Genomic DNA, 1,142 nt, shown 5'->3' on the forward strand with positions numbered 1-1,142 from the left:
AGAGCAAGGGGCTGTAAAACAGACATTGAGAGATACAGTAAGACTGCTTATGCAACTCTATTGAATTTTACTTTAGCTTCTTAATTGGGTTCTGCTACTACCAAATTCTTTTCGCATTAATCTGCTACTACACTGAAAAACAATAAAAAGCTACTGCTACAAAATAAATCATAGTTGTTATTTGTTCAAAAATAAACTATTTTTTTTTTAGAACCCTATATTTATTAGAAAAACACTGCACTGCAGGTGGATAATGTAGTTGGTGACGATGACTTTGAGAACCCTCCACCGAAGAATGGTGCTACTACGCATGATGAGGTGGGAAAGAAGAAAGCAACGAGGAAGAACTTGAAGAAGGGTGCTACTGCACAAGTTGAAGAGGGTGTTTCTGTGGTGGCTGAGAAGGGTGGTCCTGCAGAATCAGAAGAAGCTGCTCCTATGGTGACTAAGAAGGGTGCTACTACACAAGCCGAAGAGGGTGCTTCTGTGGTGGCTGAGAAGGGAGCTAGTGCACAAACTGAAGAGGGTGCTTCTGTGGTGGCTGAGAAGGGTGGTCCTACAGAATCTGAAGAGGATGCTCATGTGGTGTCTGAGAAGGGAGATGGTGCGCAAACCAAAGAGGGTGCTAGTGTACAACTTGAAGAAGGTGCTACTGCACAAGCCAAAAAGCGTACTCCTGTGGTGGCTGAGAAGGGTGCTACTGCACAAGCCGTAGAGGGTTCTAGTGGACAAGCCGAAGAGGGTGCTACTTCAAAAGCCGAAGAGGATACTCGTGAAGGCCTTGAATCATTTGACATGACATTACATGGTTGGGTAAGTATAAAACTTAGATTACACTTACAGTAGATATGAGTGGAATTAAACTTGACTCATTTATTTGTCCTTTTTTTGCAGCTGGAAGGGAATGAAAAAGCTGCTGCTGTGGACGATGAAGGTGAAACATATGAAGAAGCAACAGCAAACACGGAAGAGATTTTGAAGAAGTTTTTTAATAAAGATAAGGATGTGGATCAAGGAGGAGGACATGAAGAGTTTGCGAGTGAGAAAATGTATGATCCAGAGGACTTCAGGTTGTATGAAGAGTTTGTTGAAAAGGAGTCTAGGGAATTTCCAAAAGCAACTAGTGATGAGGAGTTGGAATA

The 1,142-nt window shown here is 42.3% G+C and overlaps 1 protein-coding gene across 1 annotated transcript in view; it reads left to right on the forward strand.

Annotated features, from left to right (window-relative positions):
- The window catches only part of LOC101308234, a 3,471-nt gene that overhangs the window by 813 nt on the left and 1,516 nt on the right, over window positions 1-1,142 (forward strand). Inside the window, exons 2-3 of the mRNA XM_004308631.1 lie at window positions 247-813; window positions 895-1,133. Coding sequence (XP_004308679.1) covers window positions 247-813; window positions 895-1,133 — 806 coding nt within the window. The remainder of the gene's footprint in view (window positions 1-246; window positions 814-894; window positions 1,134-1,142) is intronic.

Source organism: Fragaria vesca, linkage group LG7, assembly GCF_000184155.1.
Source record: "Fragaria vesca subsp. vesca linkage group LG7, FraVesHawaii_1.0, whole genome shotgun sequence".
Classification (NCBI taxonomy): Eukaryota; Viridiplantae; Streptophyta; class Magnoliopsida; order Rosales; family Rosaceae; genus Fragaria; species Fragaria vesca.